Consider the following 25,803-nt stretch of genomic DNA (forward strand, 5'->3'; position numbering starts at 1 on the left):
TCCTGTGTTCCTTTTTCTCTTGCTTCGGATGAACGGCAAGTATTTGGGCTTGCGGAGAGCGGGGTAACTTCCTATATGGGGGGATTTGTGTCTATACAATTTTTATACTCTTGGTGGTATTGAATTCTTATGGCTGTATCGCATAGACGCCAATATGCTTAGAAAATCCGTGTTGTTTCTGGCGGTTGGCGACGGTGAGATTAGAAGGACCCTTCAGTTGTTATGAGAATGAATGCTTTATGCAAGTCAGCTAGTAGCTTTTCGATGGGACACAAAAACGCAAGGAAAAAACCATGAAGCGGCTTGTACACGAAGGTGATATTGGCAGTGATAGGGATAATCTGTGTTTAGGAAGGAGATTTTTGAGGGCCAGCCATATCGCCCATGTAGTCAAAAGATCGTGACATTAGCTAACTACTGCGCTAGGTTAGTGACATTCTTGTTTCGACGAAGACGAAACGTTAAAGGATCTAGCTACATACTATTTTCATAATTCGAGTATCAAGATAGAGAAGACCATTGTCGTCGTTGGTTGGAGTATTAGAATAATGCAGGAGAGATCGATGGAAATCTTAAAACAGAGCCCCCTCCAACTAAAAGTATGCTGCGGGTAAGTACCAAAATGCTTCAGAAACCACTTAACCAACATATTCTGGAGACACCGCAGTACTTTCCCTATTTGCCATTCGGATTTGTACTGCAAAATAGTGTATAACTAGTCCAAAAATCAAGAAACTGGAATTTAGTCTTGACTTGGAGTTCGGGTGGGTAGAATGGCTCACCAGCCTGCCACACGTCATATTTGCATCATGCATGTCGACCATACCTTGAAATATTCTAAATTTTCGTCTCAGATGCCCATAAAGATGAAAAGACTACGAAATATATATGGCATCCTTCTCAAAACCGAAGAAAATATTTAAATACAAATAGTTCAAATTACAAATCTAGCATCGCATCTCGCTATATATCCACTTCTGGATAGAAGTCTTGTGAAACGTTCAAATCCTATCGAGTCCGCGATAGTTACCACTTGGTTACACAAACCGACAACAACGCAGAGTAACCTCGCGCAGACCGTTCCAAAGATGGAAACCGCAAAGCAATACTACAATAGACAATACGAGAGATGGGTTCCATGGCTCGAAGACCAATATCTTTACTATTTTGGAAAAGACAATAAAGCCTCTTATGTCACAAAACGTAAGTCATAACATTCAGCTACAGTCCGATATCGCAGCCGCAACGCCATCTAAATCCTTGAATTCATACACAAAAAATGCAACAGATGACTCAGCTAACTAACATACCATCATGACATGTCCATGCAGAGCAACTTGACAAAAGCAAAGTCACCGGCGTACAGCAAGTCGACAAGCTGCAGGATGGCGTGCATAACCTCGTAGCGGGTCAGGTGGGGAAAGATGGATTGTTGCAGCCAGTGGGCGATTTAGTGTCCAAGCAGGGGGTTAATCGAGCGGAGAGGGGTGGGAAGGATGAAGATGGGTCGTACGGAGGAACTTTGGGCGGCGTTACGGACCCCCTTGTTGATGGTGTAAAATCCGGGACTCAAGTCGGTGCAAATAAGACGGCTGAGGGCGCGAAGGGAGTAGGTAGCTTTGTTAGTGGGTTGCCACCTTTTGGGAGAAAGAGCGAGAAGTAGATGGCAATTGCCGTGGTTGAGTCTGAGACTTTGATTTCCCTGTATTCCTTTGTGTTTATTGTGTTCATTCTGATATATTGAGCTTTGTAATAACACAGAAAGACTGTTCCTAGCCTGTCGTTTTTGATTAATCATTATTCATCATATCAGTACTATAACGCCATTGAAAGACAACCCATATCGATGCTGTAACTTCAAAATATCGATGAAACTCCCAATGCAGTTTTGTACAACTTTTACACCGGCAAATGAAACCCGAAATTTACCACGCCTCTTACGTCGACTTTGCCATCGAACCACTGCTGCCACTTGGCCCATCACCATTTAGTGTCGAGCCAACGAAAACTACCATAACAGCACAGTACCTAAAGGTCGAAAGTAGAATTAGCTTTAAGGCCTTATCGCTTCAAAGAATAAGCACTTACGCTGCCGTGCCTCCCATGATTTCTCCTTTCCTAGCAGTAGTAAACAATGCCATGATGACACCACAGAGCAAGGTTGACACACATAAAACTGCCAGCCTTCCTTCGTCTGAGTTCACGTAAAATAGTACGATGACTCCTGCAATCAATAGCGCAGATACAAGAGCCGCATAAGCCACTCTCATCAACGCATCCTTCCAGTCCGTGCTGTAGTATGTTATCGAAGGATCCCCATAGCTAGCAGGATTTCCCTTCTTTTTAAACAGCCACATACAGCCGAAGGTGTCGCGGGCCCAGCTACGCAGGACATCCGTGAGGACCGCGGAATCCTCGCTGGAGGCTTGTAAAGCACATATGTCGCCCTTATCTTCAAGGAATTTTGATTCCCTAGGGACGAGTGGATGAGGGCGTTGGTTGTTCATCCATGTTTCAATGTTCTGTATCTGCCAATCGGCGGCATCCTTGAGTGCAAGCTTCTGTTTGTATCGGAAAAGTTCGTCGTCTAACACAAGGAAAAGATCATTAATTAGAAAATTGCTAGCGCTGCGTTGGGTATCACTCATACCGTATTCCTTCATAGACTTGCGCAACTTCTTCACCAATTCCACTCGATACTCCTCCAAATCCTTTTCTCTCTTCCACGACCGGTTTAGTACGTTTGCAGGGGTACCTGCAATTCTAGCCTCCTCAGCCTCAATCATATCCAACTCTGCTAGATCTTCCTCTATCTCTTCAATGTCTGCTTGCCGATATAGCAACAATTGTGCATGTAGCCTGCTGAAGCGCCTGAATATCGCAAGATCGTCTCCCAAATCAATAAAGGCTGCAAGTTTCGAATAACCAATAGGGACGTCCTTTACTGTTCATGGGATTCGCCCGTCAGCCTTATTGTCCCGTAGAATCCATTTTATCGCAGATTTTCTGGGGAATATATTAATACCTACCAGGTATTGGTCGTTTCTTTCGCGCAAAGGTAAGGCTATTCCGGGTCGTCAATCTTCTCGTTGGCCTCCGCACAATATCACCATTCTCGGGCCCGCCATTGTCACCAGAATCAGATGCCCTAGCTGCTTCGAGATCGTGACTTCGTCGTCTTAATCGTCCCGAACGCGAGCTAATAGATGACCGAGGGCTGACGGCAAAGGTTCCCATAAGGCTGTTAGTTTTTTTTTGGACGGCTTCTTTGAATGGTTGAAGACAGAGCCGAAATTAGAGGATCAAGGAGGGGGAAGCCTGAGAGAGGCGAGGGACTAGAGGGGCATACTTCTTGTACCCAAGCCGCCGACATCATGAGACGGTGAGCTGGTGGCCTCTAGTCGTGGATGTTCTTGATTTGGTGCGCTGGCCGTTGGTGCGCTGGTCATCGGCTGCTGCGATTCTACGTTGTTGTCGCCTGCCATGCGATCGATTGATTGACTGAATCAGATTGAATGCGACCGGTAATTTGGTATCGTGAGATATGCCGTTTGGTAAGCCAAGTACGTTCGCCAAAAGGAAGTTTCCCGGGACTCCAATGCTTCAATTATGGATCGGCTTGATGAGGAGGAGACATGATATATTCGAGGGGTTAGACATTTTGTGAAAAGCGCATCCTCCACAAGAACGCGAAACTTGCGCTCATGGCCTATGACATGGGCTCGTTTGTGTGACTCTTTGGCCAGCAAACCCTGCCTTGACCTTGGCACGCCCCAGAGTTAAAGCTACCAAAGCTTCTTTTTCCCGAAGCCTTGTAGAAGGATTGATTTTTGAGGGATGGTATCTGCTCGCGGACACATTAGAATCTCTATTCTTCGAGTTTTCGAGTTATTGATATATCAATAGTCGATTATGTAATAATTGAATCTCCATGATAAGGCTGAAGATGAAAATGTAAATACATGAATTGAAGAACGAAATAAATGGAGAGTAGGTATTACAAGACGCCGCACGTGTGTGCGAACCGTTCCTCGATCATGATGCTGGTGAAATATCATATGCCAATATGCTAAACAAAGGTACTTTGGTCGTTAATATCGTTAATATCGTTAATATCGTAACAATAGGAGAAAAACGCAGTTCACGGGAGGTACTCTTAGTGTCTCAGCAATGTATCGAAGAGCGAGCTAAAACTGCCCTTCGGCGACACACCCGATTTTGATGGAGAGGGACGTGAAGATGGCGGTGTCAAGTAGGACGAATTCGAATGGGAAGAATCACTAGAGTCAACTCTTGACAATCTCCCTTCAAATGCATTTCTTTTGATATCCCCGCCTTCTGAAGAGCTATGTCTCTTAATTTTGTAGTCCCATACGAATTCCTGGGGTAAGAATTCGGCGTGTAGAACCTCATATTGCCTTCCATCTCTTTCAAGTCTGACAATGGCACCTGTTTCGAACCGTCGACGGGGAATCCGAATTAGATGCTCCTCCAGAATTTCTTCAGATACAAGATCTTTGTCATGTTTATGGCGGATTTTATAGACAAAAGTTTCGCGCCGGTCGGCACGCACTAGTTTCGGCTTACTAACGACTTCAAAAATATCGTTCGCATATATGACTTCCTCACGAAGGCGGAAACGGGGGATCAACTCCTACAGTTTTCCAGATTAGCGCCTGTCGATTTTGATCAGGACAAGAAAAAAAATACCCGTTCAAGTTCGGCCTGAGTATCTGGGTAGAGCGGCTCAACGCGGATGCCGAGTGACACTGAGGTCAACATTGGCTCTGGAACCATGCTCCGTGGATAATGATCTGGATGAGTATCGACTGCATAACCTCGTATATCACGGACTACGATATATTTGTTAGTCACTAGTCCCGGAGTTTGAAGTCATAGACAAGGCATACTTTGTTCGCTTAGACCGCTTGAGATACTGTATTTGTCGCGCCTTTGAGAGTGTGAGGAATGATAATCAGTGTGGTGGCCATAGTAGTGGTGTGAGCCGCTACTCGAGCTGGAACCCGAGTGGTACAAGCTTGAATGGGATGACCGAGGCATATTGGCGAATTTTTGGAAGCTGAGCAATCCAGTTTCGAAGGTGCAAGGAAGAGAGAAGGGTCAAATGATATATATGTTATCAGGTACGCAACATAAATATTCAACGGAGTTCTGGTAAAATGGACGAATCGAATGGGTCGCGAAGCTAACGGCGGGCTAAGAACCCAATCTTATAGACATCTAATTCTGCCACTTCCATGCACTATCGAGATGGATTGACGTGGTCAATTTAAAGTAGGACCGATAATAAATCTCGGTATGATCAAATCGAAAGCCCGGCATTACAATTGTGCTTGGGTGTTTCCGTTTCATAATCTATCTGCAGGAGCTCAAAGTAAGAGTCGAAGTCGGCCGGTGATCGAGCCGCATCGTTTCCATTCAAAGGCAGTGATTGGAGTTGTTTTCCAGAAACTTGGCTGCCTTTTGCGGGGGCCTGGTTGACTAGGCCTCTGTCTAGCAAGCGGACCCAACCGATGATGACTCCAAGGTTGCAGGAAACACCAACGGCTTCCAATGCTTAGATGTCAAGCACGGTACTTTTGTTTAAATGTTAGCCTTAGAGCCTAGTTATAGTCGGAGGGCTAAGGGAGGAGATATCCTCAAACTTACCTGGCTAGTGATAGCGGGGTAGGGATCTTTGGTCAGGCGGGAGGTCACACTCGATCTGATTTGACGGGCCCGGGATAGCATAGGCCTTCCCTCGCACCACTGATTTTTAAGCAGGATCCTTCTCAATTTCTTTGCTTCTGCAGGCCAGCTGATGCATCATCCGGCCGTCCACACAAATATTCCATAGCAGAGGCGGTCGCAAAGGCTGTCGCAGTCGACTCAGCCTTGCATGCTGTAATTAAGGCAAAAAGGCTGCATAGCGGCTCTGTGACTGGAGACTATCAACCAGGATTAGTCCGCCTGCAGATACATATACTTCTGTGGGTGCAAAGCTGACTCCTTGGGATCGAAGGCCTTCGAAAGATAATCTCTTAATTTTTTGCACTGCTGCACTATACCTTCTAACGGAAAACAGATAGAACAAACACCGACTTGCAGTAGTCTGCATCCTCATCGGCACCTATCTACATTTAGTATTTTCAACAGTTACACCGACAGTGGAAACAGATATTACTATACCATGGCACTTGTGTCGCTTTTGCCATATATTGACAGTCGGAGTTCCGACCCGTGGTCGCCTCTGCATCTGGGGTTAGATATGTGTAAGTTCGAAAATCAAAGTATTGGTTAATTACGTTAATATGCAAACCAAATTTGAATGACTTTGATGAATTCAACATTTCAACCTCAAGCTTTACACCTATTCACTTAAGTAACTAACATGATACGATATAATCTGTACAGCACATTACGTAGAGCAAATATCTGCTGTTTTCGAAAACCCGAGCATACAACAAATACCAGGTGGAGACTCCAAAGCAATCTGGGATACCAGGACCACTTACGACTTTCCCAACAATGTTATCGATGAAATGGAACTTTATCCCAGAAAAAAAAGGAAGATCCCCAAATCAGTTAAAAGCATGGACCCTGATTCGCCAACTTGCGCAGCCGACAAGACTTTCGAAATGCTACACAAGGCAGTTTGGACCGCCGCTCCGTCAGGCTTGCGAAGACGAAAGCAAGATTCATGGACAAGGCCAAGACCATCTCTGGAGAAACAACAAGTCGAGGATCTGAGACAAGTTGGACAACTGTCGATGGAGGTATCCGACGTTCCGTCGTTGGCGGACTCGTCGAGTCTACCAAGCCTGCCTATCCTGACAGTTTCAACTCCTACAAGCACAAATCTGGATAACCTGGATCCGCACGTTCTTGCTTCCGGATATCAGGACTTTGAGCCAATCGATCCAGTCGAGCGATTGGATTCCTGGATGGAGACATTACAGTCAAGCGTGAGTAACCCTATGGAACTCGATCCACCGCCAACAATATCACACGGGCCTATGCCAGTCCACGGACCGGAACCAGGACCGCTCAGAAGGTCGAATACTCTCCCGGTAGAAAGAATCCTGAAGAAGCCAGGGATTGTACGACAACTTCGAAAAAGAGATTCGTGGCCTGACGGCATAGTTGCGCTCAAAAGACCAGCCTTCCCAAGGAAAAGGCTCCAGGAACTACAAACTACTACCACTCGTGAGGAATTTAGGAAGTCATTGACCGTAGCAGAGGTCGAGAAAAGAGCGAAGAGTAAACAAATGCTATCGCTACTCTTGCCATTGGTGAAGCCAAAGGAAGCATTGCAATTCTTCCCCTTGTTTACGAAGAGAGAGGTGCAGCTATTAACAGAGATCTTGGAAGAGGATAAGAAGCTTGCTATGAGGCTCGCGAGTGTTGGAGTCACCCTTCCTCTAAGCCGGGATGAGATACTTAAGCTTGCAGCCTCGAAGAAGGACGCGGACGAGGAAAGTGTTACCAGTATCTCAACCGATGATGGCGTCTCAAGTCGACTATCTACTGAGGCGGTCAGCGTTGCTTCTAGTCGCATGGATATCTCGACTCCCTCAAACGGGGCGGAGAGGCCTTTCAAAGATTTCCCCGCGGACCAAGAAGTCGACCAGGAAATCCATAGACGCCGCGAAACACCTAGTCACTTACTTCCTGGCTCCAAGGCAACGGATCGAAACTGGAACAAGATTGTCAAGGGACTGGATCCTAGATTCAGATACATCACATGGTGCAAGGGTGTATGGACACTGGAACTCGAATCCTTCAATCCAATGGATATCCCCCTGATCCCACTATATATCGCCAATGCCCCCGTGATTCTCTCCTATGCTCGCCCGACTCCACAAATCAGTGGCCAACGCCCACCAGATCCACTCAGGAATCATCCCCTCCCTGTGGGCACTCTTCCGAACCTGACAGATGAAGTTCTTGTTATACTCTTCAAGACATTCCCGAGAGCTACGATGGCTTGCGTTTTCCTCAATCAGCGTATGAGCATCGTGTACGACCATGATTTCGACCACGGCATTGAGCACATGACCAAACCTGAAACCTTTGGCGGGTACCGTGTCAGCTTTATGAGGAACAAACAAGCGTTCACCGCCACCTCAAATCCACTTCAGAGCGACCGTCTTCTCACGGGTAAACGTGTCGACGTCTGTCGCCCTGGCCACGAAAGTGGATGGACGAGTTGTTTGGGTGTCCGTCTTCGACGAAAGAAGCCGTCCACCGACCCTAAAGAACCAAACGACGCAATAACAATGACTACTCATGCATTCCTAACTGCCCTCCGTCTCCCTAGCCCGGAGAGCCCGACAGACGAAGAATCAGTTGAATACCAGTCTCGAGCTTCAAACTCCAGTCTCTCGTCCGAAGTAACCAACGAGGATTTCGCATCCATGAATATCATCGATCGAACTAGGAAAGGTGCATTTGGCCAGTATTACCACACATATGATAACTTAAAGCAGCTGCGTGGTAACATCGAGGCTTCGAAATTCTTACATGACCTTTGCCTTATCAAGTCTGTTGCAGACTCCCCACAGCAACTTCCAGTCATCTCTTTCCAAAGGAAGAAGAAGAACGAGTTCAAGCGTATGGAGTGGTGCACCTCTCCTGAAATGCTAAGGGCGAAGAAGGGCAAGATGTATCTTCTGAATTCTTGGGTAGGCGCAGACTCGAAGAACCCTAAGGACGGGAATATTGTAGCCGAAGGTTTAGTGATTGGAGAGGCCTACCAAAACATCTCACGAAGCCAAAAAGGGATGTACAGCCGGAGCATCTTGTGGAGACAAAACTTTACGTCAAAGCAATGGCAGGTTGGACAAGTGCGAGGCCTAAAGGAGAGGGCATACCGAGTTTGGAACGGAGCTCCGGTCAGAAGATTGCGACTAGAGCAGCACTTGGTCATTCAGGAACATGGATACAGTGGATCGCCACTGGCCGTTAAGGTCAACGATAAACTTGGGGAAGAATCTTATGCCATTTTTGGGTTCCAGAATTATGCAATGAGGTGCTGGAGAGGAGATGACGACGATGGATTTAAGAAATCAGCATTTAGCAGCAACAGAGGAGGAGGAGACAGTGTGGTGAACAGAGTATTAATGGAGGCCCTGGATCATGGCGCTTATGAATTCTTTGGTAGTTACAAATTGCCTAAGAAGGTTACCGAAGATTGGGAGATTGTGTATGACGTTGAGGAGAAAAGCACAGAGGTCCTAGATGTTAAGGGAAAGACAAGTGAAGTAAACAGTATGGTGAGCGAGGCGGAGGCGGCTGATAGTGATGATGGCGAGCATGCCCAGAGATCAAGTAGGAGAATCACTGAGGGGGCGATGAAGCGTCGAGGCCGGAGGCTTCCCAGTCCGACAAGTTGTGTTATCGTGTAGTTCTTTTCTTTCTTTCTTTCTTTCTTTCTTTCTTTCTTTCTTTCTTTCTTTCTTTCTTTCTTTCTTTCTTTCTTTCTTTCTTTCTTTCTTTCTTTCTTTCTTTCTTTCTTTCTTTCTTTCTTTCTTTCTTTCTTTTTTATTTTTTATTTATTTATTTATTTATTTTTTATTTTTTTTAAATTTATACCTGTTGGAGTTATTTTGGTAGTTTTGATATATCTTTTGCTTACGCTTTGTTTCAGATGGAGTTTTATTTGATACCTACTCAAGTATATATACCCAGGGCTTCCTTCTGAGTCGGTATTCCCTCAAGCCTATAACTTCCGTATGATGTTTAAAAAGAATGCCGTATGATACGACGATGAGAAAATATGCAATGATACCCATGAGAATCATAATACAAAGGCTACCGTTCCTGATATAGTAATATACAGATCTTAAGATACTTCAAACCTCAGTCTCGATCTTGTTCTTTTGCTGCTCATGAGAATCCCTAGTTGTAACCTTTTGAACGACTTCTTTCGTAGTATCCTTAACCTGATCTTTTGCCCAGTCAATTCCTCGAAGCGCCTAACACACTCGCACGTTAGTTCGAGTTCGCAATTCAAAATAGCAACAAACAACCATCGATGCTGCGCTAACTTACCTTCCATTGCATCAACCCTTTATGATGCCTATGTAGCTCTTTCCTATTCTTCTTATACTCCTTCAAATCTTTTATGACGCCCCTATCGCCGCTCTGTTCCAGCTCTTCGTCAGAGCTGCTTCCACTGTTATCAGAACTTGAATCACCGGAAGATCCTGCCTCAACTTCGTCTCTTAATTCCTTTCCTTCGCTTGCACACTCCAAGATCTCTATTACTCCTTTCATTTGACTGTCTTTCTTTGACATCCGCCTATGATAGCCTGCTAGACCACTCCGGAGTCTAGCTCTGACCTTAATACTCCCCAGTTTCCTTCCATATTCTCCAACCGCGTTCTTCTCCGCTGTCACAATGTTATCTCCATCGTTATCCCATACTGCGAGCTCCACCTCACACTCTTCATCGTCCACCACATCTTTGAGCCATAGTACGGCAAAGGCAGGTGTTCTATCTGGTCCAACTCTGTTCTTTCTAAACGAGAACAGCACACACGAAGAATACCGTTGTTTGATTGGCAAGCAAATTTGTCTTTCTTTCTTCCAAGCGCCACTTCCATCTCTTACAGCCGGTATCTTTGACTTCTTTCCATAACTTGTACTTATAACCACTCTTGCACACTCTTGTATCTCCTGTGGCAAGTCAAGCCCAATAATATCCGGGACAACTACCAAAGTTCCAACATCCCAACCAAGTAGTTGCTTTGGAATCTGACAACTGACACTCCTCCACACCATCGAGATCCTAATTCTGCCATACCCCAGACCGCCAACCAAAGGATAGTTTTCACAAACTTGGCTCTTATTTCGGAAGACGTGGTTAAGGGGTAGGACTACACACCCGAGGATCGGATTATTTTCATGTAGCCTGTTATCGTGTACGCCAACGATGACCTCCGCACTCCTCCAATCTTTGATGAACCTTTCTGTTGCTGCGTTGAAGAATGGAATCGAAGACTTTGGCTTGACTCTCGTTTTATACACTTTCCGGTGGTTGATTGTGATGGTGCAATATGCAGATGGAAGATCAGATCCCTCTTCACTCTCTTCTATCGATTCATTGTGGTGAGTTCGGGAAGTAGAATGTTGTTGAAGAGTTAGTGATGATATTTGATGGATCTGGATGCTTAGGATTCCTGACGGGAAATCCTGAGGTGGTGGTGCAGTGTTGGAAATTTCGTCTGCAGCAAATTTAAGATCTTCTCTAAGTTGCTGGTGGGTTTCTGAAGCCGAGTCTTTGCCAGGGTTAGCCTCACGAGTCTTTCGAATAGTCGAGGCCTTGATTTCGTTGAATAGTTTATTTGGATTGGATTTCTGCTCTTCAGTGGCGGCTAACGACGACTTTATTTGTAAGGCGTTCAGTTTGGTTCTCGGAAACCACGATACTTCCCATTTAATCGTACCCGGCATCTTTCGGTCCCCAGTCTTGCTGGAAAAGGCGTCTTCTCTTGCCATCGGGCAGCCGTCTTTATTTTCATGTAGTAAATCTCTCAAATCTACCTGCACAGTCCCTAGGTGATCATCCGCCGTCGTTCTGTCTGAATCCCATAATGTAATCTGTAACTTCTCTTCCGCATTTAATTCCTCATATCCCACGATCAATACCGCAGTCTCGTCCCATACTGGAGTTTGGCATTTAGTTATTATCCTACTAAGCCAAAGAGATTTTCCATATTTACTCCAGCTCAAGGAGACGTATGGATCAGAACCTGTCTGTCCATCTAACCCTATAGCCTTGCCAAGGACTTCAGTGCTACTCTTTGTTCCATCACCGTTCTTGAACCCCTCTGCGCTGATGATGCGGATAACGAGAACTCCCTTGCCGTTAACATCAGTTTTGAAGTCGTCGCCGATTAAACTCTTCTTTAGATCTAGAGTTAGGCTTTTCGGAGCAACATATTCGCTCATTGCGGCATCGACAGAGGATTGGACGAATGGAGATATAATCGGGACGTCCATGATATTCGGCATTTTCTTCATTAACGGAATGCAGGAGAGTGTTACTTTTGGTTGGCCGAGGAAGGTGAAGGTCATCTGTCCAAAGAATGGTGGGTCTGGGGTGGTTTGGAGCCGGACACGGATCGTTCCGATCATGCCTTTGAGTTCGACCCAAATTGCTAAGGAATTTCTGAGAGTTAGTGTCCTAGTGTTCCATGATTTTAAACAGAAATCATGGGAATCCATACGTAAAGGAATAGCCCCAGCCAGATAAAACTCCAACAACAAATGCGCATTCTTGATTTTACTTTTCACACTCTTATCCGACGGCCGGGATTTATACGCAACCGCAAGTTCCAAATTAACAAAATCTCCTTCTTCAGCTTTCATTCCATCAATAGGCTGAGATGCCGCCCCTTCGCTTAACCAACGGATTCCCAAAACTCGTAGAGGTTCGTTTCCCTGTCCTAAATCTGCGATACGGACCATTTTGACAAAACGGGGGAGAGATGCTTGCATTACGTCTTCAAGCATGTCGGCGATACTAATGAATAAGTCTGGATTGACTAAGGGCCATACGCTTGATAGGGTATTGTTGAGCCATGCTGCTGTTTCGGGGAGTTGCTTTTGAGAAATACTTCTTTCTTTGGATTCCCGCGCGGGGGAAATACTAGTAGATGGTTCATCGCTATACCGTTGGATGATAGCGGCAATTGTAATTCCAAAGACCGATGCTATGACGAGTTCGGTAAATGTTTTGATAAGGGTGTCGTTCGATCCCGTAGTTATCAAATTGGTAAACGTATACTCAACGGCCGAGTTAACGATAACTCCTGCTATCACGAGTCCAAATGCTATGACTTTGAAAAACGCAGGCGAGTATCGTGAACCCTGTTGGGTTTTTCGAAGTTCATTTTCGACCAACGTTTCTAATGAATCATGCCGCTTCTGGCCCCACTTTACTTCATCATTCTCATCCGGAATGTCTTTAGCGGCGTCTTCACCATCCTCGTTCTTGACCTGTTCCAATTCGTTCGTTGTAAAGTCATGGATGTTAACTGGAAGGTGGGTAACCGGATCTGTAACTTTGCGGACCTTAAACTGTGACTTTGGTCGTGATTCTGCGTCTTCGCCATGATTACCGTTCTGAGGATAATCATTTCTAGAATCCTGCGTCAGAGCAGCCGGAGACATAGGTTCCCGAGCAGGGCTATCCTTTCGAGGCCTGTTTTGAACATCCTCGAGGCCGTTCAGTGGTTCCTCTTGAGAGGTTTGCAGTTGAGCGGCTAGCGTATTGTCTCCGCCTCGATCGAAAGAGCCGTCCGTGGGTGTGTCTGGGGGAGTATGCTGAACATATTCGGTTCTTTGGTCTCCGGTTTTAGCTTCTGCTTTTGGTGTCACTGTGTCCGGTTTATTCTTGTTTCTATGTTGTAATTGCTCTATGTATTCTCGGATATTAGGGACTCGATGTTGTGTGGTATATGGTTCGCCGTACTGACGAGGTTCCGGTTGGAAGGTTGGGATATCCATTTTCGCTGAGATGAGTGCTTACAACTGGGGGTGGTTTCGCTTTCTTACATCGGCGGAACTTGATGAAGGGGGAGTAGTAGGCAACTGCTAAAAGAATTGAAGGAATATAATTTAGGGCGTCTCTAAAGACATTACCCCAGACTACGTAACCTGGTCTCGTATCTAGACAAAGCGTAGCCCTAAGAAGTGTCGTAATGGAGTATACCGAAACATTGAACCCGGCCATTTTCTGTCTAACCAGTTCGTCGATCCGGCAGGAATCCGAGAATTCTAGCATGAGAGCGGCTTGACACTTGTGGAATGCGGGGACATTACTAGTGGCGTGTTCCGTTGATTTGCATTGTGGATAGTACCTGTACGTACGTACGTTAGACGTGTGTGTTATTTTTGGTGTTGCCTGCCATCATGACGTCGGGATGACCTTGAGAGTCTTGAGAAACATCAAACAAGGCAGGTTGGTAAGTACTCCCCAATTGAATCTGGATAGCAGATTTCTCGAATCTAGGCCATATGCCTGTTAACATTCTTAATAGGGATCCCTTAAAACCCATTAGCCTATGGGTCGAAAGACTCATGCAATGGCATGCTTGCATTTGGACATTCCCAGCAATTCGATATCCCGATATCAATGCATGGCCTAAGAGCCATCTAATGGCCAATTGACCGGACAGATTATATGAATCGCATCGGATTAGTGGGATTCGGAATAACGGAACACGATCATGCGCCTAGCCACGAGACTAATCATGAATCCGTCTTTGAGCCTTTCTCAAAGTTGTGCGTTTCGGTTACATCCAATGGATAATACGAGATCTAATTTCGCCAACCCATGCAATTGCAGGGAAGTCCAATAAAGATCTAACAAGCGATGGTGAAGGCCTAATCTGCATCGTGATATTTTTGTCCGGCACCCGAAGAGTCGATGAATCACAGCATTCGACAGTCCACAAAAGTGCACACGGAACTTGAGCGAAGATGGCAAGTGCGAGGACTTGGATCGTGATATAGTTACCGAAAAGCTATACTTTTCTCACACTCCCTCGGCGCGAAGAGCTCTAAGACACAAACTTGTGATTTCGAGACTTGGGGATTCGGCTCTGTGCAGGGGCGCTAAAACGGGGCTCTATGTGTATCTGCTCGACTTTGAAGGAATTCCATCTTGATCCTGATTCTTGTGATCGATATCGCAGCAAGCCACGAGTGTCGCAAAGTTTAAGTCCCTAACTGATTCTCATCGGAATGCCCTTTTTAATTGGGTGGCGTGGTGAAACGGCCACAAGTCCATGAAACAACCGCCACCTGTTTTTCGCAGCTGCGGGAAGCAATACCCCTGCGGCACTCCACAGCCCCTTTCCAATACATCCAATCAAAGGCTGCCGAGCGTGAAATGGTTACATTCAGAACTTATGGTGTACCTGCAGCCTCAGGCAATTTAAGCTTTGCAGCCGAGAACTGTAAGACTTCTTAATCTCCCTTCTTCCCTCTTTCTCTCTCTTGGTTTTTCTTACACTCTCTCAGACACTCCTTCGAGCCTTTCTCTCTCGATCTTTATCGACGTTTATATCCTTTGTTTTTTCGTTGCTGAAATCTGGAATATATACAGCTGTCGCTGATATATCCGTACACTCCTTAACCAGTCTCTCTGCGGCTTCTTTCTCTTCCGGTCAATCATTGGTGACATCGAAATAACAAAGTTTGTTTGTTTGAAATTGCGAAACAAAAAAATGCGCTCGACAGCACTTTTCCTCCTCGCCGCCCTGGCGCGTTTCACTCAGGCAGTGGAACCAATCGTTATCAAAGATGGCGGCTTTTTCGGTGGCGATAAACAAGTATGGATTTTGACATGAAGAATATCAGTTTGGATTGAAGGAAGAGATGTGCTAATATGGCTTTTCTGGCATCAGTTTTTCATGGTCGGTGTCGGATACCAACCCGGTGGCCCCGTTGAACTTGACCAGGGTGTCGATCCCTTCTCTACTTTGTCCGACTGCCAGCGCGACGTCTACCTCCTCCAACAGCTAGGTATTAACACCATCCGTACCTATGCCGTCAACACTACCCTCAACCACGATGAGTGCATGTCGCTCTTCGCCGCCGCCGGTATCTACGTCGTCCTCGATGTCAATGCTCCAGGCTGGAGGTACTCCGTTAATCGCGAGGAGCCATGGACATCCTACCACGCGGGATACATGGCAAACGTGTTTTCCGTCATGGAACAATTCTCGACATACCCCAACGTTCTTGGATTCTTCTCCGGTAACGAACTTGCCAATGAGCCTAAGAATGCCAATGCGACTGCTCCATACATGCGTGCTATCCAGCGTGACATGAGACAATACCAGAAGGCGCAAAAACTTCGTGAAGTCCCAATTGGCTATTCGACTGCCGACGTTGTGGAATTCCGTCAAGACCTTGGATTCTATCTCAGCTGTATTGGAGACGATGAGGGCCACAGCGACTTCTATGGTATCAACAGCTACGAATGGTGTGGTGATACCACCTTCGAGAAGAGCGGATACGAAGAGTTGACCGAATTGATGGAGGAAGTGCAAATGCCCAACTTCTTCTCCGAGTACGGATGTAACGAGGTCCTTCCTCGTACCTTTGGTGATGCCAATGCCATTTACTCCGCTGATATGAACCATGTCTTCTCTGGCGGTATCGTTTACGAATACAACCAGGAGGCTAACGTGAGTACCCCCTTATTAATATTACACAAATGACGGTATTGAATACGTGCTAATGGCATACATAGAACTACGGTCTCGTTGACGTCAACCTCAAGACTGGTAACGCAAAGATCCTTCCTGACTACAACACCCTCCGCGAAGTCTACTCCAAAGTCGAACTGCCGACCGGTGAAACCGCCCGTAAGATCAACCGACCAAAGTGCTCTACTGTCTTCCCAAATATCAAGGCTTTTGATGCCCGCGCTGCCATCCCACAGTTGGAGGATATCACCGATTTGATCAAGAAGGGCGTCAAGGTTACACCCGGAAAGCTCGTTGACGTCGATTTGGATCTCTCTGGCCACACGTGGACTATCACCGATGTTGAGGGAAATACTGTTGAAAATCCCACCATCGAGCGAGTTAACACCTGGAATCAGGTCCCCAGCCAGTCGCAGACTACCGGAAGCAGCAAAGAAAGTAAGAACGCCGCTCCAGGATTGAAGGTCGGTGGAAACGGACTTACGGTTTTGGTTATGGCTGGATTGGCAACTCTCGGAGTTATGGCTGGCGGACTGTTGGTTATCTAAATGCCTCGCCCAAAGTCTCCGCTTTTTTCTTTGATTTTGATTTCGTTCTAGAGCTCAGGGTGCTTGTGCCATTTTAGCCCTTCTTTTTCTTACGACTTGTATATTTTATGTCACAGTATAGGATTGTAGTGTTTTGACAACTTTTATTTGAATCGAAAGTATAAGTAAAATAATCACACTACACTATAGAACGTTTCAAGCGATCATCAGGGAAAGATCTGGCTGCAAGACATTCGAGTCAACCAGAGGAGAGTTGCTTTCCGCACTAATGCACGTCTTTAGGAATCATTGTGGCTGTGATCAGTCAACACCAATTCGTCGATCATCATACGCATCTCGAATAATTATAGAAAGTCACGCGAACCAGCGAGCTTCTTTGCACATTGTCAAAAGAAGCTCCAGACTAGCTACTAGCTAGGCTCGAATCTAGGTGCTCGAGGCAGATCTAGCTAGAAGCCGCAAGCTAAATTTATAAACCCAGCCCACAGAGAAACCGCCCGATTACGAATTTCTCCATGGAAATCTCCATCTACTGCCACAAAAAGCGCACGTCTTAAGACGTGTATCTAACAAGATTGCCACACGAACCACGGCTGTGGAGAGACATTTTCTGCAAGATCCGAGTATAGCTCGGGAAACTTGGTCTTTGATTTTAAATTTTGCACCCACTTTGATTCGTCGATATGGTGGCGGAGAAAAAAACTTAGTGGGTTGCCGCTCTGTCAGATTTTAGACCTCCCGCCATGCTGCTCGTGGACGAATTCAGGCCCCTCTTTTGTCCCAACTAGCGAAAATCAAGGATGCTAGTTACACTGTTTCTTTTTCTTTTTCTTTTTCTTTTTCTTTTTTCTTCCGCTGTACAAGTGCATCATTCCGCAGATAAAAGCTTGGTATATAACTTGAGCTGTGCCTAAGAATTTATCAGTTTTAGTGAGCGGTTTGTATCTGTTTTACAAAGCTTGATATTACAATCTGTGATAGCGGAGTTCCACCGAGATAATATTTCGTCGTTAGCGAGTAAGTTAATAACGTTCGTTTCGAAGATGCGGAACGAAATCATGACTAATGCACTTCGATTATGAATTATCAGATCTTTAATATCTATTATATTACCATTTTATTCATCGGCTTGGAAAGGAAGAGCGAAACGCTCGAGGATATATATTTGAGCATCTATTACCCCGGTCCGAGCCTGGACAAATCGCAAAAATGGCGACAAGACGAGAACCCGAAGAGTACAGCCCGAGTATATACAGTCAACCTTCGATGAACTACTCGCGGGCAGGAACTATGCGCACCATGTCCTCTAATTCCATCGATACTATTTCCACAGTCTCCTCGGTTTCGGGGCGGTCAGAGGGGACTATCGTCCCCACCCATACAAATATAACTCGAAATTCTGTCGAAGATTTTAGTGACGAGAAGGCGGGAGCAGTAGCGGATCAAGGGAATCTGGGTCAACCACCTAATGTAGGCAGTAACTCTCCGCTTTATGATTTTTACAGTGTTTCCGTATTATAGTACCCGCGAAAGCTAACAGCTCATGTGTAGTCTGCATTACTAAATTTCTCAAGGATAGCAAGAGTGGGGACTTTTTATACACCTCTGCTAGACGAACAACCTACGCCGCCTCCACCACACTTCTCACAGCCCGAATCACCTCATCATTCAATATATAAAAATGTAAGTCGAGGGGCCTGTTGTGAACAATAATCCTTTGGCAGCATAATTAACTAAAGTGTTAGGCAGAAGCTAGTGTCTCCCGTCGCAAAACTGCTAACGTTCCAGACTTTGGCTTCCCACTTCCACGATTCATCATCCGCGGGATCATCTCAATCATAATCCCAATTGCTCTCGTGGTCTACTATTTCCTTACATGGTGGAGATGGCTGAGGTTTCCAGAAGGAAGTTCAGAAGTATGGCAGCGAACGGGGATTCTTGATAATGTGAATATCGTCAACTACAGTTGGTTCGTTATTGCAACGTTCGCCTTGAACTTAGGAACTTATGCGGTCGCTGGGAGTGTGGCGGCTATGGTGATGAGGAAAAGATGGGCGCCGAAGAATTTCAGAAGGTGTTTCTATCTTTTGTGCGAACTAACATTTTGGTCTAGAGTAATGCTGACATCGATTTATAGGCTTATAATTCTTTCTGGGAATACATTCCAAGATCCAGCGGGATGGTTCAATGCCCTGGTTAAACTATTCCGGAAGCGAAGACTATACAAAAGGAATGGCGCGCTGTGGGATATTCTCGCATTCTTCAGTATCATCGGTTTCGCCGCCTGGCCGTTGACCGGTTTGACGATGCAGACGGAGGACGGGTTTAGTATCAGCCGTAGATATAAGGGTGAACAAGTTTTCGTTGTCGGGAGGAATCACTCGAGTATAAAGTAAGTTGCATATTCTATGTTAAACTATTTCATCCCCGCCATATGCTAACTAATATGCGAAGCGGTCGTGATGGTGCTCTGACCACAAGTCGTGTTACTACCTTTTGGTCCTCCGGATTCTCACCCCAAATGCCCCTTCGCAAGCAGTTCTACGTCACACCAGGCTCCTCGATTCAGGTAAACGTATCTTCTTCCGATAATACGCTACCAGACGACGCATCGGAGTCCATCTTCTTGGCCCCACAATCCACAGGTCCTCTCATCGGATCAGTATTTGGTCTAGCGATCCGCTATAACTGTAGCGTCGTGAATTCAACCTCCCAGTTCACAGTACTATCGCGTCGAAACGATACTTTTGATTTAGACGGTAATAGTACTGCTTCCGGATACATCCTTTCCGACACATCTGCGATCCTTCTACGGAATAAATCATCCGGTATAAACTTAATATCCAACGTCAACGGTTCTTTGGAACTCGGGACATCCATGTCTATATACGACCTTTCCGACCCAACCGACTCCGAAAATATTGGCTACGCTTCAATTTTCAAACCTTACCCAGGTCTCAACTCCACCGTTGTCCTTGAGGCGGCGCTATGGCAATCTATCAGTCCGATAGACTCCTACGGTCACATCAACGTTAACCCCGAAAACTTCAATTTCCGTGATGCCGAAAACCACATCCCAGAACTTCGAAATAGTCTTCGATATCCAGGACAAAAAGCCGTCGGAGTCCGTTGTGAAGCTTCTTCCGCCATAGGCACAGCAATAATCAACGGCGTCGACGGTACCTACAAAGACTTCACCCAACTCAACGCTACCATTCGTAACGGCGGCGGTATCAAGCGATTCGAAACCGGTATTCCGCATATGATCGTTCAAACGCCATACATTCCCCCCAACCTTCAATTCCCAAATAACGTAGACTGGTTCTCAGCCCTTTACTCATCAATCGAAATGTCATCTTTAACCACAAATGCCTTTGGAGACTTTCTAGGTGCTGCACCAAGTGTTCTCCAAGCCGAGGATCTAAAAAAAGCTATCCTACGAGCTTACAAAACACATGCAATCCACATCATGTACGACGGTCTCACAGACCCAACTTTCGCATGGAAACTCGAAAACGTCACAATCGGTACTCAAGCAATGGTTCTAGCCCGTGGTGCCGTTTCACCGGAGATTGTATTGGGGATGTTAATAGCCTGGGCGTTGGCCATAGTTATATTATCGCTCGCGTATCAGTTTAGAAGAAGGTGGACGGAGACTTTAGATGGGTATACGATATTTAGGTTTGGAGTTGATAGACCGGATGATGTGGTGCCGGAGATGTTGGCGGGAGAGTTCGAAAATGCGGCGGCGTTGGAGAGGTTACCGGGTATGGTTGGGGATTTGGAGCCGGAGAAGGAGGTGGGGTATATTGGGCTTGTGAGGGGAGGACAGGAAGCGGATTGGGGGAAGAGGTATGGCTAAATGCTGAAGTATATACTGGCGGATTTGATGAGCTGGACCTCATTGTAAATAGTTCACCGTACATAGTAATTCACCGTACATAGTAATTCCAAGTAGATTTTACACCTATCATAGATATTTCGAATGGATCTTTGGATTTCGAATCAGTGCGAGACAGTAGAAATGTTGCATTGTATGTGTTGTCGATAAGATCGATGATGAGATCCGAGGCGGACTTTACCTATACATCCTCCTCTTCGACGTCTCACCAGACCCTGCCCACCAAATCAAAGAATTCCTGTGGGAGCACCAGGTATAACCATGTTTAGACGTATCAATCCTACGCCTAAATCACCAAATCTACGAGGAAGCGGCACAAATCCTTTGGGGATGTAATATCTTCCCTCTTCGGATTTGTGTAGAGAGATCTGGGTTTGGAGATGGTAGACCTCAACATTGGTTTGTGGTTTCGTATGAAAGTTTGTGGGAGAAGGTGGGGTATACTTGCCATTTAGGGGAGGGGTATGTTGCCAAGTTCCTTAGGTTTTTAAGAGATTTTTAGTAGAAGAGCGGGTATTAATATATGCATTTTAGAGGCCACGAGGATGTAGACCATGTATCGAACAAACTGTGGTTCAAAAGAATCACCGATAGAAGATTCGATCTACTACCAACTCCTCGTTACTGTCACCTTCTCCGTCGCTTCTCTGTATCAATCAGAGATTACCGGTCTAGTCAATGGGTAGACGAGTCTCCCGCTCCCAAAAGCCTAGAGCGACGAAATAGGAAGATTCTAAAATCAATTCTAACCCCTATTGTGTATCGCCTTGCATCTTTAATTTCTTATGAAAAATAAATAATTGACTTGGATATAACAATCCGCATAAGCTCTCACAACGAAAATTACCCTTTCGCAGCAGTCCACGGCCCACAAGCTTTAAACCAAGGATATTTCCACCAATTGGCCTATACCCTCTGGCCGCTAACACTGGGTCAAAGGACGTATGGCTTAAGAATGGCGGGACATAATGATGGGATGGAATATACGTTTGATGGGGTTAAGGAAGAAGCCTTGGAGCAGTGTAGTTTAGAACCTGGGTTGAATGAACAGAGCGAAGGGGGTTTTCATATTAAGTATGTTAGTCGGGATGCCGCACAAACGCTTCAGAGTTCGGTAAGGTTGAGTAAGTAAGGAGGAAAAGTTGGTTTTGGTGGCGATGTGGTATTTGGGACCTTTGGGGAGGTCGTATATTTGAATTATGTTCTGTTGTGGTGTATGCCACTGAGTTGGTTTAGACGGGTATAGATCTGTGTATAAATGTCTTAAATTACCACCTTTATGCTACGCAATCAACAAAATTTAAAATATCTTCAAATTAGATGCAGATTTATATAAAAATCAACAGTAGTTTATTGTATTAGCCCGCTTCTAAAAGTCGAAAAGAAATTCGCAATACCTAGACTCCAAATCGTGACATCTAGCATGGTATAACGTCATCTCGTCGGGTACGAGACTACTTCTCGTTCATGGATCGACGTCGCATTCTTGGCGATATGTTTCCAATCTGCAATGTTTTCCGATATGTATACATGTAGCCAAGCTTAACTCCACATCCTAAGCTAAGCTGCTAGATCGATGGTGATTAGCTAAATTCCGGCGGTTAACTCCATTATTACGGCCGTCAAATACACCACGATTCATGACCGTCGATGCAGAAATGACTCTGACTCAAACCTAGCCGCCATTTGAATTCAAAGCAATTAATCGAATCCAAACCGCGACCAGGGTCTTCGGTGTCCGCATTAGTAATCCCGTCTACCTATCAACAATCTGACTAATTATAAATCCCACGGCACAAATTTCACCGGAAAACAGAGTTCCTGCGTCTGAGCTCATCGTTGTCAAACATTTCGCATCGACATCCACATATGGGTTAATACTGGCTAAAGCTCTTGGAAAAATGGCTTTTGAATTGCGAGATTTCGCTGGCGGATAGCGTGGCCGGCCCCACAGTGGAGTTCCGGAAGCTCGGTCGGCAAGGAGGGTTAGGAGGGGCAGCATCCGATAAGGGAGCTACCTAGGGGGGTTATAAATAGGATTGAGAAAGCTTCGAAATTCGTCCTGGAATATCCTATCACGCAATTGTATATTTTATAACCATTGAACGTCGAATACGAGTAACTTCCTTGTCGCACAGCTGGATCGCCGACATAACTAGACCCTTGTTACACCAAATAAAGCACTTCCAAACAACGCAAAAATGACCACACCACTAAAAGGCGGCTTGATTCTGGTGACCGGCGTAACTGGTGGGTTCAATATATCTTCATATCTACAGAATATCTCTATTGATCTTTGCGCTAACCTTCCAATATAGGATACGTAAGTTCTTTTCGTTAACTTCAATCATACATCCTCTTAAATCTAATTACGTAACTACAGATCGCATCTTGGACGGCTCTCAAACTCCTCGAACAAGGATACAAAGTACGTGGCACAGCCCGTACCCTCTCCAAAGCCGAATTCCTCAAAAATGGACCCTTTGCAAAATACACCTCCAATTTCGAAATTGTCGAAGTGGCAGACCTGGAAGACAATGGAGCCTTTAATGAAGCCGTCAAGGGCGTCGATGGTATCGCACATATTGCTAGTCCATTTCACTATAGGGTTACAGATCCGTATGTCGATTTGATTAATCCGGCCGTTAATGGAACTGTAAATTTGTTAAAGGCTGCTAAGGAGGTATGAAATATTCATCTTTATACAATTGGTGGAATATTCTGGCTAATGGGTGAAATAGTATGCCGGACTACAACTTAAACGTGTCGTCATAACCTCTTCCTTTGCTGCAATCGTAGAACCCCACGACCCGGGACATGTATTCGATGAAGCCCAATGGAACCAGCACTCCATCAACCTCGCCGAAGCCTTCAAAGCCGACCCTACAAATCCCTCCAAACAGGTCCCTCCAAACGAGGCATACCGTGCATCAAAGGCATTAGCCGAACGAGCACTATGGGATTTCGTAAAGACCGAATCCCCCTCTTTCGAAGTCGCAGCTGTAAACCCAGTATTCGTTTTTGGACCTGTCATCCACTCTGTCAAAGACGCAGAGAGCATTAATACCTCTGTATTCTTGCTATACAAGTATATCGCCGGTCTCAATCCCAAGGTCGAGGAAGGCGCTGGACCAAAGGCATTCGTTGATGTTAGAGATGTAGCGGATGCGCATATTAGAGCATTGGAAGTTGAAGAGGCGAAGGGACAGAGGTTCTTTAATGTTGCTGGGGCATTTACATGGGCAGAGATTGTTGAGATCTTGAGGAAGCATAATAAGCTTACGAAGAACGATTATCCCCCTACTGGCGAGGTGGTTCAAAGCTATGTTTATAATAATGCGAAGAGCAAGGAGGTTTTGGGATTGAATTATATCTCTCTGGAGGATAGTGTACTTGCGACGGCAGAGAGTGTTGAGAGATTTTTGTGAGCGAGTATTGTTACGAGACTGCTCGAGTTGGTTGCAATTGGAGGATGGCTGTATATACCTTAAAGGAGCCTATCAACATCAGAATCCGAACTGACTGGTCTAGTTGGTAACGACTAGGATTTGATCTCGATCTAAACTTACACGCCACATTCCATTCTACTAATGGAACTATAGACGTAATAGATTGCACACTTTTGAACTGGTATAGGAACCAGAACAGATCAATTGTATTAAGTTTTTTGATACTAATTTATATCGTAAGTAGTAGTACTGTATTCATATAGAAACAGAGCAACTGATTAATAAAAAAAATAGTAATATAATCAAATCAAACTAGAAAGCCGTTAAAGCACATTGTATTTAGCAGTAAATTTTCGTATCAGAGATATTGTTAAAATATCTAAGCATCATTTCATGCCTTTTGGGCTTTTCGGCTACCACGGATCCGGAAATCCTCGTCTCGGCCAACCATGAGTCCTTCATTCGACATTTCACTGTTAGTATTATCTTTGTTCAAGCTCGATTTGCGGACATGTAACTTACTTGGATGACCCTCCTCAACCAGTTCGAATCCCTGGGACTCAAGCATTTGGTGAGGACTAAGGCCCTTAGCCGTAGGGTTCTTGTTAACGATCGGGTGCACTGACGGGAAGGTCGGTCTAGCGGCAGCGGTTGGTACCGTAACACTTGGAATGCTAACGGTTGGGGCGGTGACACTTGGAACGCTGACAGTTGGGACAGAGATGCTTGGAATCGAGACATCGATGATATCAGAGGGACAGCTACTGGTACTAGTCCCCAAAACCTTTTGGAACTCGAGAGGAGTAGTGTCAGGATCCTTTGCGTACTAGATCGGATCTTGGCAAGTTCCTGTGAGAGACTTGAGTGACATTTGGTCATATGACTGAAGAAGGTTACCGTTCCCGTTCAAACCGGGCTCGACTATGTAATGAAAGCCTGGATTTGCCTTTGCGAAACGGTTGTTGACATCATTTACCCGGTCAGCGTGGACGACCATGTCCGTGACTGTGGTACAATAGGTAATACTGGTATCCCAAGCTTCGGCGCCGAGAAGGACGTCATCGATTTGAGCACCTAACAGAACACGTCTATAGTCATCGTAGAGACCGTGGGCCGCCCGGTGAATCCGGATATAGTTCAAGTATGCACTGGTTGGACTCCATGTTACAAAACTGCAGAAGAATGCCATCTGAGATCTTCCATCAGGGAAAGTGTTAATAACGCCACCAACGGTAGTATCCGCATACTGCGTGTTAGGGCTGAACTCAAGGAATGCAGTAGTTTGAGTAAGGTTGGTATCAGTGATTTTGGATGAAAACGTGGCATAATCCACTGAGACTGAGAGGGATAGAATCGAGCCCCGCAGAAGGAAATCGTGTGGCTGCAACCTCTTTAATGACGGTGACATTTTGGTCGTCTCCCGCATTACAACACCCTCCGACGGCATCTGCACCGAAGGCATAATTCCCCGGCCAAATGTTAAAGTGGACCATCCGTGCGCCATAGGATACCTGATAAGCATAGATTTGGTTCATTTGATCTGTTGCTAGGGCGCTTCTCCAGCTAAGATCACCGTAGTCGTAAGATAACTGCGAGTGCATCGCAATTATGTTGTACTTGCAAGTGATAGTTCCATCGCTATTGTTTGAAGTCAAAGCCGGCAGGTCGGTACCTCCTTG

At 45.6% G+C, this 25,803-nt stretch overlaps 9 protein-coding genes across 9 annotated transcripts; 5 read left to right on the top strand and 4 right to left on the bottom strand.

The window, feature by feature from the left end:
- Positions 1-1,088: 1,088 nt before the first annotated feature.
- DFL_003823 (uncharacterized protein) lies at positions 1,089-1,663 on the top strand (the record flags this gene model as incomplete). The annotated part of the gene is made up of 2 exons (XM_067632815.1): positions 1,089-1,203; positions 1,332-1,663. 2 exons carry the CDS (start codon positions 1,089-1,091, stop codon positions 1,661-1,663), a joined length of 447 nt encoding a protein of 148 aa, XP_067491046.1.
- Positions 1,664-1,937: 274 nt separating this feature from the next.
- On the bottom strand, positions 1,938-3,237 carry DFL_003824 (uncharacterized protein; the record flags this gene model as incomplete). The annotated part of the gene is made up of 4 exons (XM_067632816.1): positions 1,938-2,028; positions 2,089-2,587; positions 2,651-2,944; positions 3,030-3,237. The coding sequence occupies 4 exons, from the start codon at positions 3,235-3,237 to the stop codon at positions 1,938-1,940; spliced, it is 1,092 nt and encodes a 363-aa protein (XP_067491047.1).
- A 919-nt stretch (positions 3,238-4,156) lies between these two features.
- Positions 4,157-5,061, bottom strand: DFL_003825 (uncharacterized protein; the record flags this gene model as incomplete). The annotated part of the gene is made up of 3 exons (XM_067632817.1): positions 4,157-4,654; positions 4,711-4,853; positions 4,911-5,061. 3 exons carry the CDS (start codon positions 5,059-5,061, stop codon positions 4,157-4,159), a joined length of 792 nt encoding a protein of 263 aa, XP_067491048.1.
- Positions 5,062-6,190: 1,129 nt separating this feature from the next.
- DFL_003826 (uncharacterized protein) lies at positions 6,191-9,407 on the top strand (the record flags this gene model as incomplete). Its single annotated transcript, XM_067632818.1, has 2 exons — positions 6,191-6,272; positions 6,415-9,407. The coding sequence occupies 2 exons, from the start codon at positions 6,191-6,193 to the stop codon at positions 9,405-9,407; spliced, it is 3,075 nt and encodes a 1,024-aa protein (XP_067491049.1).
- Positions 9,408-9,854: 447 nt separating this feature from the next.
- DFL_003827 (uncharacterized protein) lies at positions 9,855-13,515 on the bottom strand (the record flags this gene model as incomplete). Its single annotated transcript, XM_067632819.1, has 3 exons — positions 9,855-9,977; positions 10,054-12,164; positions 12,234-13,515. 3 exons carry the CDS (start codon positions 13,513-13,515, stop codon positions 9,855-9,857), a joined length of 3,516 nt encoding a protein of 1,171 aa, XP_067491050.1.
- Positions 13,516-15,239: 1,724 nt separating this feature from the next.
- DFL_003828 (uncharacterized protein) lies at positions 15,240-16,774 on the top strand (the record flags this gene model as incomplete). The annotated part of the gene is made up of 3 exons (XM_067632820.1): positions 15,240-15,344; positions 15,420-16,205; positions 16,271-16,774. The coding sequence occupies 3 exons, from the start codon at positions 15,240-15,242 to the stop codon at positions 16,772-16,774; spliced, it is 1,395 nt and encodes a 464-aa protein (XP_067491051.1).
- A 1,209-nt stretch (positions 16,775-17,983) lies between these two features.
- On the top strand, positions 17,984-20,636 carry DFL_003829 (uncharacterized protein; the record flags this gene model as incomplete). The annotated part of the gene is made up of 5 exons (XM_067632821.1): positions 17,984-18,244; positions 18,326-18,457; positions 18,520-18,848; positions 18,912-19,166; positions 19,229-20,636. The coding sequence occupies 5 exons, from the start codon at positions 17,984-17,986 to the stop codon at positions 20,634-20,636; spliced, it is 2,385 nt and encodes a 794-aa protein (XP_067491052.1).
- A 2,240-nt stretch (positions 20,637-22,876) lies between these two features.
- DFL_003830 (uncharacterized protein) lies at positions 22,877-24,103 on the top strand (the record flags this gene model as incomplete). The annotated part of the gene is made up of 4 exons (XM_067632823.1): positions 22,877-22,925; positions 22,994-22,998; positions 23,059-23,358; positions 23,417-24,103. 4 exons carry the CDS (start codon positions 22,877-22,879, stop codon positions 24,101-24,103), a joined length of 1,041 nt encoding a protein of 346 aa, XP_067491053.1.
- A 412-nt stretch (positions 24,104-24,515) lies between these two features.
- Positions 24,516-25,532, bottom strand: DFL_003831 (uncharacterized protein; the record flags this gene model as incomplete). Its single annotated transcript, XM_067632824.1, has 3 exons — positions 24,516-24,580; positions 24,647-24,894; positions 24,952-25,532. 3 exons carry the CDS (start codon positions 25,530-25,532, stop codon positions 24,516-24,518), a joined length of 894 nt encoding a protein of 297 aa, XP_067491054.1.
- Positions 25,533-25,803: the final 271 nt, after the last annotated feature.

Source organism: Arthrobotrys flagrans, assembly GCF_004000055.1.
Source record: "Arthrobotrys flagrans strain CBS H-5679 chromosome Unknown unitig_0, whole genome shotgun sequence".
Taxonomy (NCBI): domain Eukaryota; kingdom Fungi; phylum Ascomycota; class Orbiliomycetes; order Orbiliales; family Orbiliaceae; genus Arthrobotrys; species Arthrobotrys flagrans.